General features: G+C 45.0%; 1 protein-coding gene and 1 long non-coding RNA gene across 3 annotated transcripts; one reads left to right on the forward strand and one right to left on the reverse strand.

Annotated features, from left to right (window-relative positions):
- Positions 1 to 26,634, reverse strand: ATP6V0A4 (ATPase H+ transporting V0 subunit a4). Its single transcript, XM_064420975.1, has 21 exons — positions 26,553 to 26,634; positions 23,729 to 23,940; positions 23,153 to 23,231; positions 22,236 to 22,330; positions 21,080 to 21,205; positions 20,606 to 20,700; positions 19,706 to 19,832; positions 19,050 to 19,132; positions 14,287 to 14,380; positions 13,489 to 13,701; positions 13,068 to 13,218; positions 12,133 to 12,272; positions 11,685 to 11,842; positions 11,144 to 11,237; positions 8,598 to 8,716; positions 7,440 to 7,656; positions 5,726 to 5,833; positions 3,693 to 3,818; positions 2,624 to 2,741; positions 1,452 to 1,623; positions 1 to 418 (listed from the first exon to the last, which is right to left on the reverse strand). The coding sequence occupies exons 2-21, from the start codon at positions 23,843 to 23,845 to the stop codon at positions 325 to 327; spliced, it is 2,526 nt and encodes an 841-aa protein (XP_064277045.1). The 5' UTR covers positions 23,846 to 23,940; positions 26,553 to 26,634; the 3' UTR covers positions 1 to 324.
- On the forward strand, positions 7,653 to 23,843 carry LOC135300941 (uncharacterized). Of its 2 annotated transcripts, XR_010362686.1 has the most exons (4): positions 7,653 to 8,781; positions 9,296 to 9,355; positions 17,946 to 21,470; positions 22,326 to 23,843. It is a non-coding gene; the product is annotated as an uncharacterized LOC135300941 (long non-coding RNA). The 2 variants fall into 2 exon arrangements; XR_010362685.1 differs by having other exon boundaries at positions 17,946 to 23,843.
- Positions 26,635 to 26,776: the final 142 nt, after the last annotated feature.

The raw sequence follows: 26,776 nt of genomic DNA on the forward strand, positions 1-26,776 counted from the left end.
TTGATTGTTAATACCAATTTAATTCCAAAGCTGCATCTCCTCTTTTCAACCAAGCAGTAGGCAGCTGACCCTATCAAATGCTGAGGATCAGGTACTTGCAGACATCAATGGAGTCTCAGCCAAGGGTCCAGCCAGACCAGCTGATACAGGTGATCTCTTAGCTGATACAGGAGTATATTGGAATGTAGCTAGGACATATTCATCTACAGCTCTTCTTTAAGGGCCATGTCCCATTCTCTTTCATCCCATGTATCCTACTCTGTGGGTGAGCCACCACAAGAAAACAGAGGCTGGTCTGAGGAGGGAAGCAGTGATGCACTGGTTTTACTCTTCTGCAGTGCCATTGATGATGTGATTGAAGGAGAACGGAGAAAATTTGTACCCAGCTCCCACGTAGAACTTGTTCTGAAATTCCACCCTAGGGAGGAGCAGAGGGAGGCATCAGTGTTGCCCGTAGGCAGGACCTACAGCCAGCCGAGAGGCTGAAATACAGCACCCATGGGAAAAGGGAGGCCACAAGATGTGGCAGACTATAAGCTGTGAATGTTAGGCCTTAATGGGACCAGCAGTGAGACACAGGCAGCCCAGGGAGCAACATGGCACACATCAGCTCTGACTTTCTATGGAGCCAAACTGGAAATGCTCATCATGGGGCCAGTGAGCAAAACCTTGCCTGGTAACCTGCTTCTAGAAGCTCTGAGAGCTGAGATACCCACCTGCTAATTACACTGGAGGGAGACAGACACCTCCTCTTCCCTGCACAGTGACAAGCACCTGCACCATGCTTTGACAGTGTTTATGATTTGTGTTAGGACATTACTTGGTGAAAAAGGCCACAGCTTGGGGCTCAGGTAGGGTGCTGAGTTACGGTGGTGGTGAAGGGTGCTTGGTCACCTTGGTCTTGCTTATGGCGGGTCCACACCGCTGTCCTTGATCAGTTAAGGCCAACATGGGCTAACTTGAGCTGGTTTGCCACAAAGCCTAAGCAGCCTGAAGCTCAACTTGGGCTGATGACACAAGCACGGACCCAGGTTTTCATCGGGTTTTGCACTCCCAGCTGAACTCCTGCTGCCCTTGGCAGCAGTCATGTTAGATCCCTGGGTGGGATGCACAGCCAGTGGTGTGGCTGTGCTGCCTTCGGGCCTTGTCGTGCAGCTCAAAGAGGCCTCAGTGGCTCTGCGTGTTTACCAGGACAGAACTGCAGGTTGCCATTTGCCTCACATGCTGACAACCACCACAGGTGCAGGAGGACAAGCAGGTTGCTCCGGGAAACAGGTCAGAGCAGGGATCTCTGAGCTCCCTTTGGAAGAGTCCCTGAATTCATTTGCCAAAGGCAACTAATGGTCCAAAGCACTGGCACAGCGTGTCTAACACTGTGCCCAGCTGTTCCCACAGCCTGTTCCCTCCCAAAGACTGATCTGGGAAAAGCTCCAGAGGACCACTGCTCATACCAGTGCAGACGCAAGGCGTGCAGGAAGGCCGAGAGCCCCTCCATGACCAGCAGGATGGCCACGGTCAGCACCGCAAATGCCGCGAAGATGATGAAGATGGCGATGAGGCCTGCCCAGCCGCTGCTGCTGAGCCCATTGTGCATCACCATGGTCCAAAGGACCTCTGACAGCTCTGCAGAAGGAAATAAAAGGAAAACAGTGCTGAGCAGCAGCTACAGACAGATGCAGCATGCAGTCTGCCAGCTCACCCATTTTTCCCAGTTTGTAGAATATGTACGTCCTTAGCTAAGCTTTTTAGTTGCTGTATTTTATTTGGGTATCTGTTCTCCATGTAAAGCTAATGTTTATCAGCTTCCACTCCACTCTTACTAAGCTCATTTCTGTGCCAAGAAATACAGCTCACCCCTGTCAACCCTCCTTGCCCCCTACCCCTTTCTGTTTTCCTTTTTTTGTGTGCACAATTCTTTAGGGCAGGTGCAACTCCTAGCCAGAGGCATTACAGCAATATTAATAAAAAGCATTTTAGAAAAATTAGAAACATTGAAAATCTAAGTTCTAGCCTGAGGCAATTTCTAGTATTTGAGCATCTGTTTTTATCACAAGTCAAGACAAAAGATATTGAAATGCTGTACATTTCTCATGGAATGTAATGTTCCACTGAATGTTTTTGGGAAAAATCCCAGTGAAAATGACAAATTCCAGAAGCTCTTGAGCCAGACCTTTTCTTTCTTGTTTGCTGAACAGAATCAAAATGACTGTTTCAAGTAATTTTGGCATTCATCTGCATACCCTAAGGCTACAGCAAGTGCTTCTTGGGAAAAGCAGCTATGGCTCCCATACTGCTTCACCTCCATGGACTGGACTACACAAGTGGACTGCACCTCCCACCATGCCACACACCATGAGGACAGTTCCAGAGGGGTGGCTAAAGAGCAGTGCAGGAAATGGGCCCCAGCCAGAGAATGCAGTCAGAGCTGCCAGGGATCACTTCTGAAAACTGAGATGCCTGCCATGAAACACTTGGAGTGATCTAACCAGAAGCAAAACATCCTGACACATAAACGTCCACAAGGAGAAACTTGGATTTCATGAAGAAATTTGCAGGAATAGTCAAACACCAGCAGAAGCCATGACCAGCATGGTGAGGAGACTAAAGGGGGATAATCACTCACGTGCATGGGCCAAGCTCAGCGCCCAGAGTCGCAGGTAGGAGGCTGTGTTGGAGATGCAGCCAAGGCAGTATTCAATGGTGTGGATAGCTTGGTGGACAAATACGTCTCCAAAATTGAACTGAAAAAATATATAAAACCAAAAAATTTTTACCAGTTCTCACTTCAGGACTTTCTGGTTAGCAGAGCAACACTCCACCAAAGGTTCTTCTTACTCTTTTCTTTGCTATGTCCTGAGCAACACAAAGGCATTTCCCAGGAAAAGAGACTGCTCTGAAAAGTGTCAGTTCTGTATGATCTTCCCATACATTCTCGCTGGAGAAATACAATTCCAGTGAAAATGAAATGTCTGGGGAACAGCTCACATTCCACTCTTATGATTTCAAATCCTTAAATGTCAATCCAGTTGCTGCCAATCTCTGTGATTTCTTATAGAGAGAGAAATTCTTATGTAAAATAGGGGCTTTTTGCCTATGGGCATACACATTTTGGGAGATAACACTGAATAACTGTATCTCATAATAATGAATAAGCAAATATGTGAAGATTCCCTGTGACTGGGAACAGCAAGCCATATCCACACTCAATATTGTTGATACTCCCAACTGCTACAAATATTTTTGTCACTTTTTCCTGTGTTGCTTCCTACTGTAGAAGCTCTCGACAATATCTGCCAAAGGAAGGATTATCTCCCTAGTCAAAATTCTGGCTGCCAATTTTAAATGCTTCTTTGCAATTTAAGGAAGGAAAGCTCACTGACTCTTGGGAAAGAGTTGACCTGCTCTGGGTGCAATGTGGAAGTGAACAACCACCCCTGAGGAAACAAAACCTTGAGGTTTGTAAAAGCTTGAAGTTTGTAAGAATGCATGCCACCACCAGGCAAAACCAAAGGAAAAATTCAGAGGAATTAATTCAATGAAAGTTCAAACCCTTTTCTACTTGAAAACATAAACTGTTACAACAGTATGTGTTGATATCCTGTTAGAAAGAAGGGCTGGCAACTCTGCAAAAGTCTTCTGCTTGACTTTGTGTCTTCTGCTACTACTACAATTTTCTGTCCAAATTTTCTTACCTCTTCATCGTCACCCTCATGGCCACCGCTGTGGTCTCCCTGGGAAGCTTTCTTGGAGTGATTGGTCTCTGGGACATCTCCCTCATTTTCACCTCCTGAGTTTCCTGAGATGGCTTGAGAACGGATCTTTCAGAAACAAAATGCAGCATGTTTGGTTGATACCAAAATGAAGAAGTCCATGGCACAGAGCTGCCTCAATAACCTCATGATGGGTAGCACATGAAGGATTATATCATGAACACGAAGACAGTTTCAACAACAGTCATCAAGGACAATAGAAATTGAATATTCCCACCAAATGGCTAATAACGCCTAAATGTTTTCCATCCTAGAGCATTTTCCAGTGATTCCAACTATATTGTATCTAGTTTCTAGTGTCACAATGCACTCTTTGATCCCACCATGAGAAGACCCATCACTTTTAGCAAATGAGAAAACGAAATTACTTTTAAAGCTGATGATCCCAATTAGATGGGTACAAATCAAAGGAATTAGTGTCAAGTGAAAGAGTAACGAAGCCTGAGAGGATCATATGACTTAATGAAGGTCACACAGTTCTTGGATACAGACAGAAATAACATAAAAAGCACTTGATTCACTTTAAATTGGCAAAAACCTTGTGTCAACTTCTCTACAATCATTATTTACAGGACTTTTCTAGAGGCCTGAACAATCTGATCTAATAGTCCTATTATACAGCATAACCAAGTAGAGACCTCATGGCTTCTGTCAGGTTCTGCCTTGTCACCTTTTATAACCTCCAGCAGGTTTCATGGGAAAGGTCTCCTGACAACATATTGTTTCCTAGTGCAGCAGTAATGATTGTCACACCTGCTTTATCTTTGCTTTACCTGAATGTCAGCATAGAAAACAGACTTTGCTGCAAACATATAAATCTAGGGGAATGTAGGATGTGATCAGACAGCTAACATATGAAAATTAGGAATAGAAATATGGGGGCACAATAGGAGGTGGGTAAAACCTGTCAGATGTTCCTGGCATAAAAGCAGGAGATGGAGTCAGCCATGTCAAGCCTTCATCCAAATCCCAGAAGAATGACAAAATAAGAAATTACAGTGCAGAGGCAGGGCTGAAAAGGTCTCCCAGGGACCTGGCTTTCAATTATAGGTCAGAAGTGACTGGGTTGGAAAAGGTCAAGCAGCAAAACCAGCATCTCTTTCTTCAAATGGAAACATCTGTGCCCTATAAATGGTACTCCAGCCACTAACTCTGACTATAAAGAGAAGTAAATCTTGACTGACAAGTAAAGTCCTGTTAGTGCAGTAATGGGGAGAATTAATGATCAGCTGGGAAACTGCAGCTGCCGCAGCTGTGTGTTGAGAAGCTGTGGGCAAACCACAGAGCCCATGGGAAGGAGGGCACTGTTAATGTGAAGGCAATCACTTAAGGAAGAAAGAACTACCAGAAAGCAGGCAACAGCTTTTAAATCAAACCTCTCCTTCAAGCACTGTTGCTCTCTCCACAGCCAGGACTTTTACAGATGCCCCATTTCTACAGAGAGCAAACTGATGGTTAGTGGAGATTGTGGACTGACTAGACTGAGGTCTTTTCAGTGTCTTTCCTTTACCAGCACTTCAATCTTTCTGAATCTTCCTTGGCTTTGGATACAACAAGTGAAAGAGTTTGGTGTCAGCTTAACAAATAGGGTTAATAGCCAGCAAAGCTCCTGCTTCCAGGGAGATGTTTCCTTCACTGGAGATATTTAAAAGCTGTCTGGACACAAACGTAAGTAATGAGCCCTAGGGAACCCTGTTTCAGCAGGGAGTTTGGACCAGATGACCTCCAGTGATCCCTTTCAAATTTAGCCATTCTCTGATTCTAGTTTAGATGGTTTAGACCTGTCCATACATATGTCCTGGGCATATGTGTGTAAAGCACACTTTGAAACTGTCAGAGAAAGCCTGAGGTCAGAGAAATGTAGAATTACATCACTCCAAAGAGTTTTTGGGGTCTCTCTCCCCAGCTTTGTCTTTGCAGTACTGAATCTCCCCCAGCTGATCCACATCCCTTACCATATGCAGTGCTTTCTGGTGGTTGGCTCGGAGGATGAAAGGTTTAATTAGGAGCATCCAGGGAACAGCAATCAGAGCAAATATAACTAAGAAACTCTGCACTTCTTTCTAAATGACAAAACAAGAAGAGCATAAAGTTAAAAAGTTGCTTTACTTCATTTAGCCAACTACGTTTATGGTTAGAAACCTGAGTCTATATAATGGTAATTTTTTTAATACAACAAATACAATTCAACTCCCTGTTGTATTTGACTGTGTATCCTCTGCTTGCAAGAACAAGAAAATAAATGTATAGTGCTTAAGGCTCCAGAAAGCACATTCAGCTAGAGATGGTTGGAGACCTGGAGACGAAAGGCTTTCATACTGAAAAGGGTTAATTTACCAAAATCTCATGCTATTGACTTGAACCTGGCTACTCAGTGTCCCAAGTGAATGTTCTAACTCTGTGGGAGTCAGTCAGGCTGCCTTGCTTTGATCAGTGTAGAAAGGCTGCAGTAAGAGCCAAGTCATTCAAGTCTTGCCCTGGATTTATTCCACATCTGCAATTCCAGAAAGAATTGAATCCCCATAGCCTGGGTTTGGTAACAGATTGTCCCCACAATATAAGGTGTTCTTACATTGCAGTATGGCATCCCTGTTGCTGTCCAACAAAACTGTTGGTACTTTCAGAAAACAGCAACATCAAAACAAACAAAGAAAACCACAAGTTGTGCATTTTCTTAAAGCTGGCTCAGATGTCTGATCACCTTATGATTGGGCTCATACAATATTTTCATTCAGACTACCCAGGAAGATGGCACATTCTGTTCCTGGTGGGGCAGGGGGACAGGAGTATAACAAAAAAATTGCCACCTTGGGAAAGCTTTGGGTTGTTACAAAGAACAACGTTATCTAAAGACTTTTTAAAGTCTGAGAAGACTGTGTTTTCCCAAACTGCCCTGAATCCTTAACACAGTTTCTTGGAGATGATCAGGGCTCTATACTAATTCTGACTCACCAGCTGCCCCTAAAATTGAGCTTATGTTGAAGTGCCCAGTGTGCAACCGTAGATGTGGCTGCACACATGGGGCTGGATGCAGCACTTGCTTGCAGATTATTCATTGATGCTGCTGATGTAAAATCAATCAAAGAAAAAAATTCCATGTTCTGAGAATATAAATGGAGATGACTTTAAAACAAGTTTTCTCCTAGGAGATATTTTCTTGCTTGCCTTTTTTCTTTCTTTAGTGAACTCCCAAGAGGAGTTATTTCTGACAAAAAGCTGCCAGAAAATCCTCTAGCTACTGCTACTTTTTTAGGTGAAAATGTCAAGTATTAAAGCTTTCCAAAGATGAAATAGGAACTTATCTTATAGGAAGAAAGGAAGATGTCTCTAGCATTGTGACCAGACTGCAGGACAGCATGCCTGCAATAGGTAGCTTTGTGTCTTTAGTCACACTTTGATTTTTTTCCCCCATAGTATCTTCCACTGCATCATTATTCTTGTCAGAATGACAAGAGATTGTCAGAATGAAAGAGATTTCCTCTGCATCACTGATTGATAGCTGCTTTCCCCTTCCTGTTGACAAGACCAACACAAATACCAGAAGAATAAACTTTACTTTTGTGACTGACACTTGTGATTGAGCTTCTGAGCCTGTATCTTTATGCCCACTCTCCACAACACCCACTGCAAATACAAAACTACAGTGGATTCAGGCTGCTTGATCCATACCTGATGCAGATACAATGGAGCATTTGAAGTGTCACCATAGTTGAACAGAAACATGTTGATAAAGTGGATGAGGATGCTTGGTGCACTCTGGGATGAATGGACATCATATTGACACCATTTGAAAATAATCATGAAGACCAGGTAGCCAAAAAGAGAGATAATAAAAATCATCTCTGGAATGAACTGAAGGATAATGTTTATGTATTTTCTGAAGTAGCTGGAAAGAATCAGGAAAGAAAAACTAGAGTTAAAACACTAGATATTAATACAAGTTTGCACCCGAGTTTGGTAGTACTTAGTTTTTGGAAAATAACCTAAAAAATTTACAACTATCACTAGCCAAGAAAGAAGTCCATAATTACAGACTTTATCAGTGAAATCCATTGTTTAAATAGAAAATCTCTGTTATACTGATTATCTTCAGGTTTTTGTACTTGATCTACCAGTATCTCAGCAACTCAAAAGATTATTACACCAAAATAAAATACATTTTAAAAAAAAAAGTCTTATTCACAAAGTTGAGTATTATATGCAAGAAAGGTCAGAACCAGGTGTAGTATCAATCCTGCAGGGTCCTCTCTGTCCTCACAAACACTTTCTGTCCTTGACGGTCACTACACACATTGCAGCTTTGGAAAGTCTCTCAACACAACAGTGTCAGCCCCCACACTCTATCACCATTTTTATTTGTTGTTGCAAAACATAAAGGCAGAGATATAGACAAGTGCACCCACAAATCCTGACCAAGAGCTGCTAAGATAGGCAAAAATGAACATTCTCTGCAAGATTTCAGTGTGTTTTGGTTTAGGCCAAAAGAACTTGTCTTTCAGGAGAAAAGTTGTCAATAGCGGGAGGTGCTACATCTTTTTAATTTAGTGGGCTTCAATATTTCTGCAGAACTGAGACTATAAGAAAGTAAGTTTAAAAGAGAGTTTATTGAAGAAAATGCCTGCAATGTTATGGCTTCCTATGCATATCAACCACTGCATATCAACCATTGTGTGAGTGAGCCAATGTACGGGACATTTCTACTCACACCAGGAAAAGGTCAAAGTTCAAATCATCTCTCCAAAATATGACTTTCTCTTAATGAAGGACACCAGTTTAGTGATGAGGACTTGTGTGCTGCTGCAGCAAGGCTTGCTGAAATGAACTTACATGTGGTTGAAGAGACTGAGTATCACCCCAAAAATCATGTGCACAATCCCTATGACAACTGACATCTTCATTTTGTAGGAGTTCAGGAAAGTCAGCTTGTTCGATGCAACATTCCAGATCTTTGGGTAAAGGAACAGGGAGAGAGAGAGAAGAACAAGACTTTCAGGTGTTTGATCAATAAAAGGTTTGTGGAAGTTGTTGCTTTGGCACCATCAATTTACTCCTACCAGTTCTAGTAAGAGGGTAGCAATGCACAGAAATCTAGATGTTCCTTTTATTACTTTTCACTCTGCCAAGGTATTAATCTAAAATGTATAAAGTATTAAACTTTAACAAAGGAAATAACAAGGATTTAAAATGATCCTATGACTTTGCTTCAGTCCTCCAGAAACCACTGCAAAGGCTGGTAGCAGAACCTAGATGTTTTCTGTGTCATTTCCTGTCCTTAGGCTGAGTCATCATCTTTAGCAAAAGTGGAAAGGCAAGAGAAAATCCCTCCTGCTGCAACCAAAATTAGTTCCACCCTCACCAGAGAAGTACTGAGGACAGAGCACTTTCAAACTTTTTGTTTGAATAGAAAAAAAATGTTTTCAATTCTTTAGCCATGGAGATCAGCTTATTACCTGCCTCTCTGCAGTAACTTTTTAGTTATGTTAGGACATACATCCCTTCTCAGTCCTGCCTTTTTTATGTTTCAGGGTTGCTTCTCCTTTCTTCTCAAACTTCCTAGACCCCAAAGTCTTCTGTCCTCAGAGACAGTAAGTATACACGACTTTTCAGACACTAAGTATAGCAACTGAAGAGAAAGAAGGAAGACAGGATTATTTGGAGGGTGAAACATTAGCTTTTGCATATTTGTTTGACATGCTTTGCCTCTTCTCTAGATACCAATGAGACTGCTTAGCTTCTTCATATCGGGGTGAGTTTTTTTTCCAAGGTACACTTCAGTCATCTCAGCAGGATTTGCAAAATGTAGAGTCATCCATCCTTCAGGGCAGATGACACAGATAATCTCAGAGAGGGCCATGCAAGGGCTGCTGCTTCCCGCTCACTCCTTCCCTGCCAGCACTTGTTCAGCCATTCTTCCCACTCAGCCAGGACTTTTACACTCTTGAACAGGGGAAAGCCAGGTTGGAAGAGGTAGGCTAGATCAACCTAAATTGGACATGTATCAGGGCAACATGCAGAAAACTCAGCTGCTTCAAGGTGATTTTGTGAACCAGGCTGCCCACATCCTGGGCAGAGCTTTAGAGCTGAGTTTATAAAAAACTGACTGCAAGGTCAATGTCTCTGAGAACCAGGGGAGGACAGAGTTCCTTTGGGTGACCAATTGAAATGAGAGTGCAACCAGCCAGGATGGGAGTTATTTGGCTAATACGGAGACTGAAACAGGAAAGTTTGATGTTAAAAAGTACATTTCGATACATGATAAAGACAGAACAAAAGAAAAAAGGAAATAGAACACAGAGAAGAAAATGTGGCTAAGTTAAACAATACTGCCATTTATTTCACATTCCATGCCACAAATAGATTGCATGAAATTTGGAAGTTAGCCTTCATACTGGTGAGCTATCTTTGAAATGGCACTCAAGTACTCAAGTAAGGAAACAGAGTTCAGCAGATGTATGGTAGAAAAGAAACTGTAGCACAAGACCACTCTCCAGCAAAATCGAACTTCCTTTCTACTTTCTATTTTGCTGTTGCCTGTGCAGAGCTGTTAGCAATATATAAATTGCTAATTGCTAAAGGAAAGCATCAGAAGGACTGATGAATGGGGGGGTGAGTTGTGGTTAATGAAGTTGTATTGAATAGTGTGGTACCTGATCATGATGTAAATAGTATGGAATAAGGAGTGGAATGGGCTGATTTTTCCTGGGTAAGAGATATTTTTCTTCATAGTGGCTGGTATTTGTAAACACAGGGTAGATAGTATGGAGATGTTTTTGTTATTGCTGAGCAGGGTTTACACAGAGCCAAGGCCTTTGCTGCTTTTCGTGAGGCTGGTAAGGAACTTGGGAATGCTTGGGAGATTGGGAGGAGCCAGAGGCAGAGCAGGTGACCCCAAATGACCAAAGGAATATTCCAGACCATATGACATTGTGGTCAGTGTATAAAGTGGAGGGAAGAGGGAGGAAGGGCGGATGTTTGGAGTGATGGTGTTTGTCCTCCCAAGTCACATCACATGCAAAGGGGTCCTGCTCTCCTGGAGATGGCTCAACTCCTGCCTGCCTAGGGAAGAGATGACAATTCTTTACTTGTGTGCACAGCTTTTGCTTTCCCTGTTAAACTGTCTATATCTCCACCCACGAGTTTTCCAGCTTTCACCCTTCCAATTCTCTCCCTGATCCCACTGGCGGGGAAGTGAGTGAGGGGCTGTGTGGGGCTTGGCTGCTGGCTGCGGTTCAACCATAACAACTGTGTAAGGAACAAAGAGCAAAAAGTGAAAAGCACAGCTTCAGGAGAGAGTGCAGGGAACTACTGATGCACCTGATATGCAGAAACAGGACTGAAATACAAATTATCTTAGAGCAATTTAATTTAATTACCGGATCTATTCCAAATGGATATGGATTTCCAGAGTAGACTCCTGGGACTGCTGGGTTCAACTGCAGCACTGCATTTTCTAGAAGGACATCCTTACTACAAGAGAAAAGGGAAACGACCTTTGCAGCTTAATCTCTCCATCGAAGCCCACAGTATATTTATGTGAGGTGTGCTGAGGACTACCACAGGGTATCTGTAGCTGACTCCAGCCTTTCTGTGACCTGTTATCCTGCACTTGTGTGCATGTAAATGGGCCCCACACAATGGCAGCCTCCCTCACACTGATAATTCTCTAGGCATCAGTCCTGGACACCTGCAGATTTTTATGCACATCAGTGCCTGAACAAACAGGCGTGTTCCCGGGGACTCTACATTTCCATTTCAATAGTGAGTTCATCTGTGTGTGTCAGACAAAACCTCTGATTCATTCATGGCTGCATCCACAGCAGGGAGTCTTTCCCTTCCCCACACAGGCAGTTTCTCTTTCCAAGCCTACATGCTCCATTTGGAGTGTTTTTCTTCCTTCCTACATTTAGCACTTACTTCCAAGTGTTATTTTTAAACATGGGGATGATATGCCAGGAAGAACCAAAGAAGTTGAAAGATTTGGAGAAGCAGTCATTGTAGATGAAGCCAGTGTACATGGAGAATATGCCCATGAGCAGGATCAGGTAGCGCCCGCTGAAAAAGGTGTTCCAGATCTGCAGGGGGAGAAGGCAGTGCTAGTGACCAAAGTACCTGCAGGTCCATCAGTCTGTGGGCCTCAACCAACAGTAGACATGATTGCACTAGTCTGTGTATATACAATTATTCCTAGAAAATTTTTGGTCCCTTAGGCCCTCTGTGTATGAACGGGTAGAACTGACAAACCTCTGCCTCACAGGTATCTTTGAACCACCTCCACACAGCCCTTGGAGGCTGAGTGTCCCCTTTATCCAATGGGGCCGATGAGCCTTTCCCTATGCTGATAGGGTGCACCCCTGGCACTCACCTCATTAGTGCTTTTCTGGGCCAGAAGGCTCTTCTCATTAATGACCATCCAGAGTGCGAAGCCCAGCATGACAGCGCCGTGGCCACAGTCCCCAAACATCACCGCAAACAAGAAGGGGAAAGTAATGATAGTGTAGGGAGCTGCAGGAGGGAGAGGTCAAGAAGCTCAGCTCTCTCTAAACAAAAAGGCCTCATCAAAGAAGCAGTCTACGCCAGCAGGCCATTCCTTACAGGTACTGCCCTAAAAGGCCTCCTCAATTCCTCCCCTACACACCAGGCAGTCAGATCTAGCACAGAACTAGCTTTACCATCACAAAGAATGTTCAGTTGTATGACCTGTACCTTCCTTGCAGTTTTATCCTTTGCTTCTTACCTCACCATAATAAACACCATGTGTAGACAACTGCATTCTGTTTTGCAACAGAATGCAGTTTTCTACACATGGTGTTTATTATTTTTGCATTTTGCGACATTCAAAAATCTATTTGAAGGTTACTATCAAATTTTTCATCCTGCTCAGTCTCAACAATCTGAGTTAATCTCATCCTTTCACATGGGCCCCCATTTCTAGGTTTCTATTAATTCTTAGTGGTCTGAAATTCTCTATCATTGTTTCAAACTTTTGTCAGGTCCTTTTGGCCTTCTTTGCCTCAACACAGTGAGCTCAACTTACACTTCCCTTATGAGTATAGTTCTTTTCCTCAGAACATTTGTTCTCCATCCTGTATTTGTACAGTTCCTTATTTCCATCACAACCATTCATTGAAGACCAACAGCCAAATTCTTTGCCAGAGAAAATCCATGCCTATACACCAAACAGTTCTAATATAGTTTAGATTTCTCAGTCAGCAGCAACAGTTTTTAGGATAGTGAGAGAGCTCAAAGGCTTTATTTTGGCTCCTGCAAACCAGATATATGTAGCTGAGTGTTTCTCACCTGGGTTCATCTCCCTGTAGTTGCCCACACCATATGCATCCACGATGTTCTGAAATCCAGCTGTGAACTTGTTGGTCCTGTTGAAGGTGGGTGGTGCCATCTTGGTGTGTATGGCAGTGAGGATGGGGGCAATCGTGGAGCCACTGCGTTCCTGCAAACCCAGTGACAAGGACAGACAGACAGTAGACAGAATTGGCTTCACAACACCACTTCTGGCTCAAGGGTCTGTCACAAACCTGCTAACATTTAATGCTGACCTTAAGCTCTGTCAAAAGATGAAAGGTCAAACGACAATGGGACAACCACAACTTAGAAAAGGGACCCCCACATTACAGTAACAGACCTGTCTGAACATATCCTCAACATATAAGCAATTTAGTGCAGGTTAGAGCTTCAAGGACCCAAACTTTTGCTCTCTTACCATTCCTTGATGGAGAGCTCTTTTTATCCGGTCAGCATCAGCCACTGGGAACCAGATCTCTGCAATGACACACTGCTGGGTGACGTCGATGTTACAGCAATTCAGGATGTGGTAGATGGCCTTGATTTTCTTCACCTTGATCCCCCAGGACCACAAGTTGGCTGCTGCCTCATGCAGCAGTCGTTGGCGGTGGGACTCGGTTTGTGTTATCACCTGTAAGCACAACACAGGGCAACACTCAAGACAGGGAAGCACAGAGGGCATGAGCTACTCAGTTAATTGGAGAGGGCAGCTGGAAGAGGTGGATGGAAAGGAACTATTTGCATGAATGTGTGGGGGAACCCAGAGAGCAGAATCTGCAGGTGTGGAACACAGGAACACTCAACACCAGGTGCACAGTGCTGCTCACCAAGAACTCTCCCTGCATGGTCCTGAGTCACTGTGAGTGTAGAGGAGATGACTGGGAGTTACTTAGCTGTGGGATTGGCTCCCTACCCAGCTGCTTACAGACTGGCCACATCTCACCACATGCTCCCAAGCTGGCATCTCCTGCAGGCAGCTCTGTGCCACAAACCTGGGGAATATCACACCCATGAGTAGAACTACAGTTCATGGTCTTGGGACCTCCATGCATCATGTGGCCACCACAGTGCTGCTGCCTAAGTGAACGATGGAGATAATGAGATACGGTGTTGGGAAGACGACCTGTGTGGTGTGCAACACGGTTTTAGACAGGACAAATAACTGGGCAGGTCCCATTTGTAGAGTTCAGTCCTCAGTAAAGCCACTGCCACTTACTGTGTTTAAATCCTCGATTCTTGTGTTGACTCCGTCAAGCATTTCTCGGCGCTCGGTGGCAGACTCTGGACAAGGATAGACTGTGGCACGAAATCTAGCCTCAGAAGAGAGAGTTGAGAAACACTCGTTATTTTATTTAAATTTTATACAAAATCCGACTGAGTTTTCTTCCTCTATACTCTTCTCAGCTCAAAGGTAGGGAAGGTGGACTCCATTCCTGACCCAGCAGTATACTCTTCTCACATAACACAAAGTTGCACCTGGTCTCACAGAAAGGTGCAAATAGGTGCCTTTATCCCTTGATGAAAATAAGGATCCCTTTGCCAGCTCTAGCTGAAAAACCCTCTTTGTCTTAGGTGATACAAGGACCTGATGTCACACAGAGGTCAGCACTAACATGTAGACACCTCCCCTCCGTCCACAAGCTGCTTGAATTGAGACTCAAGAAAAACGCATCCTGGCAAAGGCAGCTAACACAGTAGCCAACAGATGTCCCTGTTGCACCGAGGTTGGAAAAATACCATATCCCTGTCTCTGCACTACCCTCCTGCAGGCACTGGGAGAAGGCATCAGCTGAGCTGCTGCTGCACTGCAAGCAAACGCCCTTTGTGCGGGCAGGCTGCATAAAGTAAATAACCCTGTAAAAACACAAACAAGCAAGAAAACAAGCAGAAGGATGGCATTTTCAGGATAAAATAGGAGAATGGCTGTGTGCTTCTGGTCCACCTGTTTGGCTAGACACCTTGGGAGCAAGGGAAGGATGGGTGAAGGGTTTTAAACACCTGAGAGCAGTGTCTGTTATATCAACTTAGATAACCAGTATGAAAGCTTTTATTAGCTTACCCCCATCGTTCTGTTTGGAAGATTCAGTGGGTTTGTTTAGTGAGGTATAAGAAGGACTAATGTGGGATTCTAACGTGAGTGAAGGTCTCAGCTCCATGCAGGTACTGTTTCAGCTATAGCATGGAACTCAACCTTCTCTAGCACAACTGCAGGTCACTCTGCTATAAAGGAGCTTCCACCAGAGCAGCACACTGCAGTGTTGGACACTCTATGATCCCAGCACAGACAATTAGAAATGAGTTGCATGTCTCCCTGAGAAGTGTGCAGCTACCTGTCCTGCTTGCAAAGCAAGTCTCAGAGTACTCTTCATGCACAAGAGCAGACACAAGCAGTTCCCCCTGGGAATTTACAGGTCACAGGGTGCACTGCTGCTGCTCTCTGCCTGTAAGTCTGAGCTGAGCTGAGGTGCTGCAGTAACTAAAATAGCAGACATTCCTCCTTTTTTCCCTGCTTGGCTTGTTAAGGGATATCTAGTGCATGTGCCACCCCCTGCCACTTTGATACTGCCCATCAAATCTGCAGGAAGAGATTCTTCCTCTTTGCAGAGCAGAGATCTCCTGCCCCTGACCTAAGGCAACACATTTCCACCATCCTGCCGTGGATATGCTGAGTAAGGGTTGCTGAAGGGCTGTCTTTCTGCAAGTGAGATGAATTAAAAGATGTAACGGGGTCATAGGGGTCTATCCCTGCTTAAGAGACAAAAATGTACAGGCTCTGTGTACAGATAAGCATCATACTCTGGCTTTGTCTGAGAGCAGGATATTTCACCACCTGCTCTACAAAATCAGTTCCAGCACACATACAAGTGAGTACAGTTGCAAATTGAACAAAACATGCTGCAGTTTCCTAGAGATCAGCCCAGAGCTGTGTGTAATGACAGCACGTGCTCTTCAGCTAAACTTCCCTTTCCAGAATTGAATTTCTCCTCACTCAACACCTGGTATTCATTTCTAAAGGTTATTCACCCTGCCTAATTATTTCCATCTTCTTATTCTTCACAGCTCTTAGTTCATCTTTAATAAGGATTTTTAATCAAACTTGAAAGCTTATTTCTCCATGCTGTACAGTTCCCCCATTCCCAATAACGTTATTGCAGCAGTGCTGCTTTGATCTTTTAACAGCCATTTTGCATACTGAGTATCAGCTTTGCCCTAATGGCACAGACATCTCTGAAAGCTCCAGGAGAATTCAGCAGGGAATCCTTACATTGATAAACTCAGCTTAGTATTCACATTAGTACTGAGGCAGCCGCAAGAAAAGGAGGAAAAGAAAAATTCTTACATTTTCCTCCTTCCTGCTCCCTCTACACCTTTCACTAATAAATTTGTGCATGGACTTAATGCTCATGAAATTGGCAGACTAATGTTACCAATTAGAGTCAAGCAGGGACTACAAGCGTAACCTGAGGCACACAGCTCTGCAAACAAATCTTAGCCTGCCTTGCAGGAGGCTGGCTTAGACCAGTCCCATGATTTTTGCAGGATATTTGCTTGTCATGAATGATGACTTAGTGCTAAGCAGAAATATCCTGCTGAGGCTGGAATGACACTGCCATCTGCTTTAGGTATAGTCATCCCTGCCTTAAAGGTGGACCAGACTAAGATGTCCTGGCCTGGGTAGCAGGGATGGCTGATGGCCCACAGAGCACAAAAGGAAGGTCAGAGAATTAATACATTTAGAAATCATAGGAGAATATCCATATAGATGGGCATATTAGCAACCAAAAATTTGAAAGGAAGAAGGAACAAAAAAGATGACTTCATTAGCGCTGCAAAGAGTGTTCTGTGGATTTGTCTTTGGGAGGTGTAGTTTCCTTCAGTTACAAGGGCCTGAGAGGAACCAGTCTAAGTTCCTTCCTGCAAACCTACCACCACATACATCTGCAACACTAGCTCCTAGAAACTCTGCACACCCCAACCTCCCTGTAGGGATCTGCTCACATTTCCAGCACTGCCTGACCCCTAGCTGCAGAAGATTGTGCCTATGGTTTGAGGGATTTTGATGCCAATCAACAATGAATATGTTGACAGGCATTGCAGTGCTTTTTCTTTCACTCCCATCCCAGGAAAAAGTCTTTGGCTTTTGACTGCAGGGAATTTTAAATGCTGCAGGGAAAAAAAAGAAAAGAAAAAAAAAAAGACATCCACAATGAAGAGCTTTCAGCATTCTGTGGGCAACCCCAGCCAGTTCTAAATGTATGACCTGGTGACTTCTTCTTGCAAGGCCATCGGCAAAGGGAAAAATCCAAAGGGAAGCATTCCCCACCAGCAACTGCCCATGCAGAAGTGGAGAAGGGGTCTGAGCAGATTTAAAAAGTAGGCAAAGAAATGAGACATAAGAGGGACGTGGGCTTGATGAAACAAGTCCAAAGGAGGGCCAGGAAGATGCTCAGAGGAATGAAGCACCTCTGCTATGAGGAAAGGTTGAGAAAATTGGGGTTGTTCAGCCTGGAGAAGGAAAGACTCCAGGGAGACCTTACCACAGCCTTCCAGTACTTAAAGAGGTCTACAAGCAAGCTAGAGAGGGACCTTTTACAAGGGCATGCAGTGGCAGGACATAGGGGGAATGGCTTTAAACTGAGAGTAGGTTTAGGCTGAATATTAGGAAAAAGCTCTTTACTGTGAGGATGATGAGGCACTGGCACAGGGTGCCACAGAGAAGTTGGGGATGCCCCATCCTTGGCAGTGTTCAAGGCCAGGCTGGATGGGGCTTTGAGCAACCTGGTCTACTGGAAGGTGTCCCTGCCTGTGGCAGGGGAGTTGAAATGAAATGACCTTTAAAATTCCTTCCAACTCAAATTTTTCTATTATATGCAGGAAATTGTAATCCAGAAAGAGAACGAGGCTTGCTGAAAACTCGAAGACCACTGGCAGCAGCAAGTCCGATCCTGTGCAATGGCTTTGGCAGAACTCCCTGTTTGTCTGAGCTTCAGGATCAGAAATCAGTGGCTGAGAGCTGGGAGTCTTCCCTCATGTCCACGGCTGCTTCATAGAAAGATGCCCACCTCAGGAGGGATGAATTTCCCTCTGGATGGGCATTGCCCTCCACTGCTCATGGAAGGGCCCTATTTGCAATGCAGGAATTGCTAACAGACCCAGGGCTCTGTCACTTCTTGGGACTGAAGTCAGTCATGCCTGCTGGATGAAAGATCTACCTGCTTTTATTCTGATTAAAGGCAGGATGTAAGGAAAGACCTACCCTGAGTGCAGATGTCAGGGAAGAGCAATTGCTCAGCCTCTCCCTGCAGGCTCTTGGCTGGCCTTGCCCGGCTGAGGAGCTACACCTGAAATGGGTTTGGTGACAGCAGACAGATCCTCTCATCAAATCTGATTTACACTGCAACAAAGCTCATTGGTCATCAGTGTTATGAAAGAGTAACAAAATATTCAACCTGAATTATCTTTTCAAGATGCTTAACAGGGTGGAAACAAGTCAGGTTGTATGAAGCTTTCATTTCTCTCCTGGGCTCTGTCTCTGATTACACAGATATTGCTCAAAGGCCTTAGGAAAAGGTTGAATAAACTACAGCATCATCTTTCTATGAAGAAATGCAGGAAGGCTTGAGAGCAAGTTGAGTATTACCAAGTGTTTCCAGTCCTCAAGTTAGGGCCTCTGATTTTCAGGGGAAGAGTGCTGAGTATTTTTTAAACAGTCCCCTTTTAGATATCCCAAGCAAAAAACCTAGCAGCCAAAGCTCCCAAGAGCTGTATGCCACTTTGGAAAATGTAGGATCTTGAGTTCCAAGTGCTAAGGTGATGGATGTCTTTCATGATTAGGAGCAGCAGAGCTGAGGAGGGAAGGGAGGTTGGTTGCAGAGCTGACAGCTGGAGATCTGATATCTAGCTCCAAATTCAGCCAGCCCAGACTGCCAGTAACCCCTCTAGGGGAGTCATTGTGGCTTGCCCACAGGCCTGCCTTACCCATCACAAATCTTCTTGATTTTTTGTTTAAGTTGCTCTCCTTGATAGAAGATAATGAACACGTTCTTCTTCACCTCTTCTCTCTGCAACACAGAATTCAAGCAGTATTTAACACATTCAGAGTCCAGTGCAGAAAAGTTGGTATCTTTTTTTTTTGCAGCCTCTCCTAGTTGTTTTATCCCCCATCCCCAGTTTCCCATCAGCAGTGTTTTCCCCAGAGCTCTTTCAGGAAACCAAAATGGGCAGTAGCTCTGGGTTATGAGTGAGGAGCAATGTGGAGCAGAGGGGACAGAGTTCCACTGGGGCACAGGGTTCACCCCAGAGACACCAAGGGGAACTGACCCTCCATGGCTAAATCCAGGTGGAGACAGCCACAGTGCACTTCCATGGTGGTCCCTGTAACACAGCTGCCCTGTGAGGCCTCGTGTGCATCTTGACAGGCAGGAAAAGGAAACCACCTCAACAGCAGCAAAAGGGGAAAGCAATGAGAGAACTTCTCCCAACTTCTCCCATGTTCAACCTGTCCCTCCTTTGCCCTACAGGATGCCCTCAGACACACTGAGAGTGGCAGCCAGTGCTGCAGCACAGTCCAGGTTCCCAGTTTTGTGTAAGCATCCCCACAGGGCAGAGGAAAGCACAGCCAGGTTGGTACCTACTGTCACAGGGTCCTCCATGGGGGTGTCCATTTCTGTGTACCTCAGGTAAATGTTTCCCCTGCAGGCTCGCCACAGTAAACGCTCAAAGGGGATCATCCTTTCCCTCTTTATTACCCCTGCTGTGAATCTGAGCAGAGTTAAAGAGAAATTAGTTACAAGCCCATTCCTTGCCTTTTAGAACCTGCAGCACACATGATGTCACAAGCCCTTGTTTTCTAGTCTGTGCTAGCCAGGGCTCTGCTGCTGCTGCAGGCACTTCTAGGAAAACCTTCCCTGCTCAAGCCTGGCTTTTATCTCAATCTACTGACTTTATTCTATGGTTCTTTCTTAAAAAAAAACAACCCAACAAAACAACAAACTTTCCTAGATCACCTAGGTGAAGGTGAAGAGAAAATTCTAGCTAGAAATGGAAGAATGAAGACATGCCTAAAGTCCCAAAAATGAGAGTGTCTGAATGGCAGAGGCAGAAGGTAGAAATTTTGAAGTGTTGGTTTATCTTTACTCTCCTGTGTTCCTTTTCTGAGAAAGCATCAGACTGCAGCCCAGGGCAATAGCATGCTTTTTCTGTGGTTAGACATCCATCCATGAGGACCAGATGCCTGAGTCCAGAAGTCATGGGTGAGGTGCCTTAAGATAGTAATTTTCAGACAATACCTACTAAGGGATCACTGGAATTGGTGGCCTGGAAGCAGAAGTCCATTTGTCCCACTGACCCATAACCTGACCATAGATTTGATGATAGTTTCTGAGGACAGTCACTCTCTTATCTTCATGAAACAGCTGTGCAGAAGAGGTGGTGAGCACCCTCTGCTAAGAAGCTGAAGGAAGCTGTGCCAGTGTCACAGCAAAGCAGCACAGGTGGGAAGTCTGGCCAAGCTGGAGACCATCACCAATACACACCCCAGCTTGGCAGCTGCAGCAGCAGGAGTGCTTCTCAGCTCCAGCAGTCCAGATGTGTCTTCACTAAAGAAATCATCTGGCAGATTGGTTTCTGCCTGGAAAACATTAGTTTTATAAAACACTCTTCAGCATTGCCAGTTTGAAAACTCTTTTCACATTTTTTTCTTAAAACTTTTCCCCCAAAGGTAGCTTTCCATGGAAATTTCCATGGAGATAAGATCGAAGGAAAACCAATAAAAGTAAGCCATATCTTAGCAATGGAAAAGCATAAATGCTATTTTCAAAGAGATCTGTGAGCTTTTTGAGCCCCACTGACTCACAGAGCAATGCAGGCTCCAAAGTGACTGAGGTGTTTTTACAAACCTCATCATGGCTTGTGGTAAAGACCTCTAGAAGCAATATACACCAAATGAAAGTGCGAGTATTTTTAAGAACTTTCCACATCTCTGTTGGAAGAGCAAAGAGGCCTCTCACCTCGAAGAAATCCTGGGTTTTCTTCAGCAGATGTTTGAGCTCTGTTAGCTCAAGGAAGTTCTGCTTCAATGTTTGCTGGTTCTGGTTGGCTTCCAGCAGCTCAGCTTCAAGTTTCTCCAGCACTGTCTGTTTAGGGTCCAAACACATCCAGAAAAACTCTGAAGCAGATCAGTGGCTCTTTCCCAAGCTGATACCAAATCTCAAACAACAATTGTGATTTTTTTTTTAAAGGGATAATAAAGAATTATTCAACAAACAGTTTGATAAACACTTTGTAGGAGGATATTCATCAATGCCAGTGCATCACTTCTCCATTGCAAACATTCCCTGATGGATGTGTTGTCCTCTTCTGGCATTGGAGTCCTGATGTCCCTGACCCAAGCACAGGCAGGTAGGTGTGTGTGTGTGGTGTAGGTGTCTCAGCCTGGCTGGGTATCTCTGTGGTTCCTCACAGACATCTCACACCCCAGACTGACTGGCTGTCATTTTACTGACTACAAAGCAACCTATATTAGTTTAGGTTCATTAGCTATAGGCCAAAAATTAGGTGATGACTTGGGGCCGGGAATACACCAGGAAACCAAATTACTTGTGAAGCTGAAGCCCTTGGAAAGCTTGATTTTCCTTTCTAGTCACCTTCATATGCAGCATTTTAAAATTACCCTGTCAGTAAACTCTGCTACCATCTGGGCTGGAATAAAGCATTCCTTGCATATCCAAAAGCAAGGCCCAGGTATTTGTGTCAGGCCCCAGTATCATAAAAAACACTCCCAGCAGGATAGGCAGTCCTGGGATTTTTATGCAGTGAACTAGGTTCTAACATCAGGTCTCTTGGTAAAACACCAAACCCTTCTTATTCTCTCCTATAAGATGATGAGGCATTCTGTGAAAGTAATACTTTTTCATTAATATGGGGACCAGAGGAATGTTTCACAGGGCATGGTAAAAAGACTGGGCTCCTTCAGGAATATGCAGCAGGACCAGCCTCAACCTAAGTGCTGAGGCAGCAATGTGGGGAGCACCTCCTTGGGCAGGGAGAGTTGTGCCAGCCTCAGGCACCAGACCCTTCCTTGCAGGGAGGGTTCCACTGAGCACATTACAGAGATAACCTGGTGCACAACCCTTCCCTCTCCTGGGCACACCCCAGATTCTGTACCTCCATATCAATCATTTCCCGAGGCAGGGGTGTCTCTGGGTACTTTTCTCCTTTGACAATTTCAACATTATCTTCCATTTCATTTTCCAGAAAACCTGCAAGGAAAGGGCACAGAACTCTCAACACAGGATCATCCCTGGTGCATCATGCTGGTCACCAGCTTGTTGCTCAGCCAGGACCAAGGCATCCTGTGGAGATGTGACAAGATTAATTGATACATGAGTGCCATCATCCCAGTGCATACACACAGCCACCAAGGAATTAACACCCCCAGCCTCCTTCCTCAGTGGAGGTGTTGTTTTTTCTGAAGTCATGGTCCCCATTCCCACGTGGGCAGCCCCAGCCCTGGCACAAAGGGCCACCATGGCCCCCTTTGTTTGGGGCAGTGAGTAAGGCACACAGAAAGCTCAGGTTCCACTGCTTGGCCAACAATGCCAGGTGCTGCCACCATGGGTACAGTGGGCACCAGTGTTGTGGTGGGGAGAGTGCAGAGCTCCCAGGACACACATCCACAGGACAGTTGGAATCACAAGCTCTGCTGCTTGTGTTTTAAGGACTAACCCCAAGGCTGAAACCCTTGGCCAGAAGAAGTGTGTGCCAACACCTGGTGCACTGGTGTATGAGTCAGGTTATCTGGACCAGCCTCCTGCCCAGACCCAGATTTATCTTGTGATTTTATAAAAGCTAATTAGCAGTTTTCAGTTCAGCTAACTATTTTCAAAACAAGGGCAACAATTTATTGCCCATATGGGGTGAAGTGGTAATTAGCTGGTGCATGGAAAACATTTCCAGGGCTCAGATGAAAACATCACCATTTTGCCACTAATTCTGCTCCCCAGTGTGAGAGCACTTAAAGAAATAAATCCCACACCACCAGTTGGCAGGAAGCCGATTGCATTTGACAAGCGTTTACTTACGCAGGATTCTCTCCAAGGATTCGCACCTTCTCACTTCATTCACAAACTTTCTCTGGAAGCTGTTGACATTCACATTCAGCTAAAAACAGGAGGGAAAACAAGCCTGGGGCTGAAGGCAGCACAGTGCTGTGCTCATTTTTTAACACTAGCAGAGAACAAGTGCCTTTTGGCAAACACCACTGGGTCTGAGAGGGTCCTACTGGCAGGGCAATACCGTGGGATTCCTCATGGGCCAGGACCTGGTGGCCTTCCCCACAACCTTGCTGTGACAGCAGGAGTCACAGAGGGGCCCTCATGGAGACACTTCCCGTGTCCTGATGATGCAAAGGGTTGCTCTAAGGTTGTGCAGAGGGCTCGCAGAGCACTGGGTGGGGTCTCAGGAATGGGTGGGGTCTTGGCACGATGTTTGGGTTTCAGATCAGCCTTGGGGAAATCCTGCTCTCACCATGGACTTTTTGGCCTTCCAAAAAGATGCACCTCCTACAGGTGCATCTTTCCCAAGTGCTTTGAGAGAAGGACAAGCACACTCTGGGGCACCTCTCCAACAGCTCAGCATGCCAGCCAGGCACTACTCACGTCTCTGAACTGGACCAGCCCCAGCTCCCCGAGCTCAGCCACGCAGCAGTAGGCAGCCTCCACCTGCAGGAAGAGCTGCCTCAGGCTCATCTCCTCACTCCGGAAGATGGAGGCCATCCTGCCCACTCTTCTCTGGCCTGGAAGGCCCTGGGAGTCCTCGTGGTAGCAGCACAGTCTCCCTTGCCCAAGCAGGTGCAGGAAGGTGCCAAGCTCTGCAGGAACATCGGGGTCACTGAGTCAAAGTGCTGGAAGATAATGCAGTGCTGCCCATCACATCCTCCAAAAGGGTTTCTTCCTCTTCTAAGAGCCTCCTTGAACCCACACGAGGCTGCATCCCACCAGAGCAGGGATAGATGCTAAGGTGTGTGTGTGCCACAGGGAAAGGGGAGAGTCACCAGTCTCCTGTGACAAATGATGAGCAAACACCCTGCCCTGTCCTCTGCTGAACTTCAGACCACTGCACTCAGGCTCTGTAATTTGGTTTTGGATGCTGTGGTTGGAAATAACTTAATTTCTCTTTGGCTTAAACACACAGACAAAAAACCCCCAAAGCAACAAACCCCAATGATTTCACCTTGCAATTAGACAAGTGAAAGAGGCCTGACTGTTTTTTTTGTCACTGTCATTGATAGTGTGAACATTGCAAACCCATCTGGAGCACATTATATGGGGGTGGGGAGAAGAGCAAACTATTTTCTTTAAATTGAAACAACCTTCAGGATTTCAAAAGAATCTTTTCCCCATAAAGGACTGTTTTCAAAACGAGATACATGAAATAACATGCATTGCATAAAATTTCTTATCATCTCTATGCTTATTATTACTTACTTTAAATAACCTGAACATAGAAATTGTCTTCAGTTGTTCTCACACAAAATTAACTGATCAGCATGCACAAACATAGTGATTATCTTTTTCCAGAGAAAAACATGCAAGTAGATACACTTCTTGCATGCATTTAATTTCGTACCAAGCCTGTTTTATAAACAGCAAAACAAAATCCCTTCATAACCTCACTTCTACTTGTTGACAAGGGTAGCAAGTCAATTGTCTTTAACCCCTTCTGTCTCTATGAATCTTATCTTTCAGCATTTTTAAAATAAATTGTGGATTCTAAGAATTCTCTTTATAATATACAAAAATATTCATCTTAAATATAAGAGAAGCATTTCAAGATATTAAAGGCTTATTTAACAGGAGCATGATAGTCACAGGTCTGTATTTGCCCAAATGTCCTGGGAACTTTCCCTCTCTCTGTACCCATTCACTCAAAAATTTAGGATGCTGATAATATAGTATAACTTGTTAAAAGAAAACATCATGTACCAGCTTAAATGGATTGAATATATAAATTTTAAATTTGGTTGGACATTTTCCAGCAAACTATTTTTCACAGCAGAAAAAGACAAAAGCTGCAAGAGACGCACCACTCATGCAAATTATATCTCTGGTAAGTAAATAAAAAAGTTTAAGAGACCACCAAAGTGCCCAATCCTAATTCCTTTAGACTGAAAAGTGTGAAGAAACTATAAACTAAAGCAGTTTGTATATCTAAACCTGCAGTTAGTTTCCATTTGAAAAGTGCTAAATCCTTAGAAATAATAGAACAAAATTAAAATATTTAGAAATAGCTTAATTAAGCTGCTGCAAACCATCCAAAGCCAGGATTCTACTCTTCCTTGGTAATCTGTCAGGGAAAACACCAAAAGCTCACTTTCATGTTGATTTGGAATGGGAGAAATACCTACTCCGAGGAAGGCAGGGCTTCCAGCCCTCGGTTATTCCTACAGATGCAGGAGGCTTGCCCAAAAGCACCAAAAGCTGGCCAGCAATACTTCTGCCAAAATCACCTCCCCCTTCCCCACTCTCCCTCGCCCCCACTTTTTGCTCTGGCAGAAGAGCAGAGAGAAACCCCCCACGTTTCCCTCGCTGTTTTTCCATGGGAACGCGGGGAAGCGCTCCGGGCTGGGCAGGGCGGCTGGCAGCGCGCAGCAGTGCCGCCGGCTTTACCTGTCACTGCTGTCCGCCAGCCTCTCCCGGGTGTCCCCCGGCTCGCCCGCTGTCCCTTCGCAGGTGACAGTGACAGCAGCGCCACTAGGAGAGGGAGGGCAGCCCGGCACAAAGGTGCCGTCCCAGCCAGGGCGCGGCAAACCTCTGCTTTTAAGGTCAGAACCGGTCTGGACCAGAGGAGGGAAACCCTTTCTGTCCCAAAACGGGTGGACGGGACAGAACGCTGTCCGGCTCGGCCACCACCTCCGTGCCAGGGCTGTGCCAGGGCCGTGCCAGGGCTGTGCCAGGCGTGTTGGCGCTGACACAGACGGGACAGCCCGGCTGCCACCGCCCCGGGCACGGGCACGGGGGGAGCGGAGCGCTGGCACCTCGGCTGCCATGGAGGGGCAGGGTGGAAAAACCTGTGCGCTGTTTTCTCGCTGGTTTTTCCTCGCTGAAGGCAGTCTGGGAAAGGCCAGGGAAGCAAGGGGAGATTAATGATTTTCCTGGAGCAGGGAGAGGGCTGGGAGGGCAGGGGCTCTCTTAACCAGGGACAGCGCTGACAGGGAACTTGATTCCCACCCTTGACATAACCAGTGCTGGGGGGGAAAGGGGCTTTATAGACTCTCTGCCACTTCAGCAACTAAAGCAAGGGCTCCAGAGAGAAATTAGGCCCCACATAAAACCATCAGTTTACCCACTGATGAGGCAGGGTTTCACCCTGACAAAAAAAAGGCTGGCTGGGACACTACTAAATCTAGCACCCAGAACAAAAAAATTCCCTCTCAAAAGAAGAACTAAAGAAAATTCATGGCTGTATAAAATAGTAAAGTACCCTTAAAGAAATGCTTTCTCAGATCTGTTCTTCTGGAAGTACCCAGTAACCCTGGCCCAACAAGCCAAAGGGTTAAGTTAGTCTATAGGAACACTAAAAAAAAAAAAAGGCAGAGGGTTTCAGTGCAGGGGTTTTCTATTCAAAATCAACAAAGTGGTGTCCCACTTCACAAGGTCAGCTTGGTGAGAAGGTTCCTGCCACCTGCTCAAGTCCAGGTGTCTCAA

Source organism: Passer domesticus, chromosome 5 (assembly GCF_036417665.1).
Source record: "Passer domesticus isolate bPasDom1 chromosome 5, bPasDom1.hap1, whole genome shotgun sequence".
In the NCBI taxonomy this organism is placed as follows: Eukaryota; Metazoa; Chordata; class Aves; order Passeriformes; family Passeridae; genus Passer; species Passer domesticus.

Coding starts and splice junctions, on each gene's coding strand:
- ATP6V0A4 (XM_064420975.1), bottom strand. CDS start 23,845: ATGGCCTCCATCTTCCGGAGTGAGGAGATGAGCCTGAGGCAGCTCTTC. Junction 13,702..14,286: donor GAATCGAGGATTTAAACACA/GTAAGTGGCAGT, acceptor TTGTGCTTACAG/GTGATAACACAAACCGAGTC. Junction 3,819..5,725: donor ACCAGAAAGCACTGCATATG/GTAAGGGATGTG, acceptor TGTTTCTGAAAG/ATCCGTTCTCAAGCCATCTC.